General features: G+C 18.4%; 1 protein-coding gene across 2 annotated transcripts in view; it reads left to right on the top strand.

Moving 5' to 3' along the window:
• Nucleotides 1-2737, top strand: part of LOC102676950 (DNA replication licensing factor Mcm3) — a 7028-nt gene that overhangs the window by 3377 nt on the left and 914 nt on the right. Inside the window, exons 9-11 of one of the 2 annotated variants that reach the window (XM_031508231.1) lie at nt 74-237; nt 365-795; nt 893-1104. In XM_031508231.1, coding sequence (XP_031364091.1) covers nt 74-237; nt 365-795; nt 893-1091 — 794 coding nt within the window. In that variant the 3' untranslated portion in view covers nt 1092-1104. Of the gene's footprint in view, nt 1-73; nt 238-364; nt 796-892; nt 1174-2737 lie in introns of those variants that run through there. The other variant, XM_006610860.2, reaches the window with a different exon arrangement.

Below are 2737 nucleotides of genomic sequence, written 5' to 3'. Positions count from 1 at the left end.
TATATATATATATATATAATGATTTCTATTTGTAAATTTAAATTTATAACAATATAATTCTTTATATAATAATGATGTATTTCTAGTGATCAAATTTTAACCATAAATTTTATGAGAAAATATATTCATATAGCTCGTTGTATGAAACCAAAGCTCACAGAAGAAGCTAGTGAAGTCATTGCTGCTGAATATTCAAAATTACGATCAGAAGAATCAATAGATTCTGATACAGCAAGAGTAAATAATTTTTCTTATTTTTCTTATTATTTTTCTTATCTTATGTTATTTTTATTTATTATATTATTATTTAATAGAAATTTTCATTTATTCATTATTTCATTAATTTTTTATTATTTCATATTAGACTCAACCTGTAACAGCTCGTACTTTAGAAACGCTAATTCGATTATCTACTGCACATGCAAAAGCTCGTTTATCAAAAAATGTTACTGCAGAAGATGCACATGCAGCGATAGAATTGGTAGAATTTGCCTATTTTAAACGAGTATTAGAAAAAGAAAAGAAGAAACGAAGACGAAATGACAGTGAAGAAAGTATGGATGGAGAAAATCAAAATGAAAAAAAGAAAAAACGTGTAAAAAAAGCTAAAGAAACTTTACAAGATCAAGATCCATATAATTTTGAAAGTGATGATGATAGTTATATTGATGAAGCTGCAAAAAAAGTTACTAGATCACAAATGAAAACAACTGATTCAAGTTCAAATCAATCATCAGCACTTGATTTTGATTGTACTACATTACCAGAAACTCTTACTATCATTAATGAAGAAAGGTATGTTTAAATTATTTTTAATTTTTTATTATTTTCAAAAAATATCTCAATATTACATATATGTAAATATCTCAATATACATATTCTGTAATTTTAGATTAAAAGTTTTTAGAACACTTCTTTATAAATTATTTCAACAACAAAGAGCACAATCACTTCCATTATCTAGAGTACGCGAATATATAAATAATCAACAAAGTCAAGAATTTACATCTAATGAAATTTCTGCTGCAATTAATAAAATGTCTGATGCAAATCAAATTATGGTTGCAGATGATAATATTTTTCTTATGTAAGACATATTTTATATTTTTTACAAAATTGTAAAAATGATTAATTATAAAAATGTTTTAATAAATATCTATATTTCAATTAAATTATACTTTTTATTTATATCATAAGTACATATTATGAATATTTAATATATTTCATTCAGAATTTATAAAAATAATATTTGATGTTTATTTTTACCCAAAATAAAACAGCTATATTGTGTACATTTATATTTTACTACATTATATATATATTATTACATTACTTACATTAGTATATATATATAGTGATCAACATTCATTACAATATTGTAAATGTGTTTTATATTTTAAAATTTTTTTTTATACATTTTTTATACATAATTTATTCTATCTGCATTTTAAACAAGTTTTTAATGATATTAAAAAATTTGTAATATCATTATTTTTACATAATTGTTATAGCTGTTTTCACAACTTTTTATAATTTTGAATATATAGCATTTTTATAATTATAATAATCAAATTATCAGAAAATAATCTTATTATTTGATATTTAATTTCGTACGATTATAATATTTTATCATAAAATTATTATATTCATTTCATTTTAGAATTTGTATAATTAAATAATTTATCATTGAATGTACCAAATTGTTATATTTTATTATATAAAAATTATATATTCGTAATTTATGGTATAATGGGGGTACAATGGGTACAAAAAAATATGTTTGAATGAAATCATAACTACGAAGAACGAAATCATTTTATTTACGAAAATATCGTTTTCAAGAAAATATAATTAAAAATCAATCAAATATTATTTACATATGCATTTGAATTGATTGGTATTTAAACTTCACTATAGATCGACATTATAAATATTTCTATATAAAATAAAATATCTGGATATGTTTATTAATCTATTAACATGTTTTTAAGATGTACAAAAAACACATTAAATATAAAAGATAATAATAAAAATAATAATTTCAGTTAAAATAATTGCTTTAATTGAATTTAATTTGTTATTTATTAATTGATGATTTTATAATTTGAAAAACTTCATATATATGAACATTTTAAATATATTAATTAAAAATTGTAGCTAGATTAAACAAATAAGAAATTAAATTCAATTAATATTAATAGAGCAACTATACTATTTATTTCATTATTACCATTTTATTATATTTAGTATTTTCCATATCTTGAAAATATTAAATATTGATAATATTTCAATATAAAAATCCTTAATATCAATTATTAATTAAATATATATATTATTATACATATATATATTGTACTTGATTAATTTTTAAATACAATTTTTGTTCAAGAATAATATCTTCAATTTTTTATTCTTAATTTTTATATTTGAACTATAAAATTAGCTATCTTCTTGTTTTCATTTATATCGTAGATTATGGAGTACTCTTTATGAATATATTCTATTTTCTATGAATTTTAATAAGAAATCACTAATATTAATCAATTTATAATCAACTATTCTCTATATAATATAAATCTTCATATGATATAATAATATTAAAAATAAATTTCGTGTTTAATTATCTTTTATTTATATTCATATTCATTTTTTTTTCATTTTTAATAACATTAATTTCATTAATTATAATTAAAATGATTTCATGGTTTAATATTTTTTTATTATATAAAATCTATTA

Source organism: Apis dorsata, unplaced genomic scaffold, assembly GCF_000469605.1.
Source record: "Apis dorsata unplaced genomic scaffold, Apis dorsata 1.3 scaffold_80, whole genome shotgun sequence".
In the NCBI taxonomy this organism is placed as follows: Eukaryota; Metazoa; Arthropoda; class Insecta; order Hymenoptera; family Apidae; genus Apis; species Apis dorsata.
This window is presented reverse-complemented; position numbering and strand designations above follow the sequence as displayed.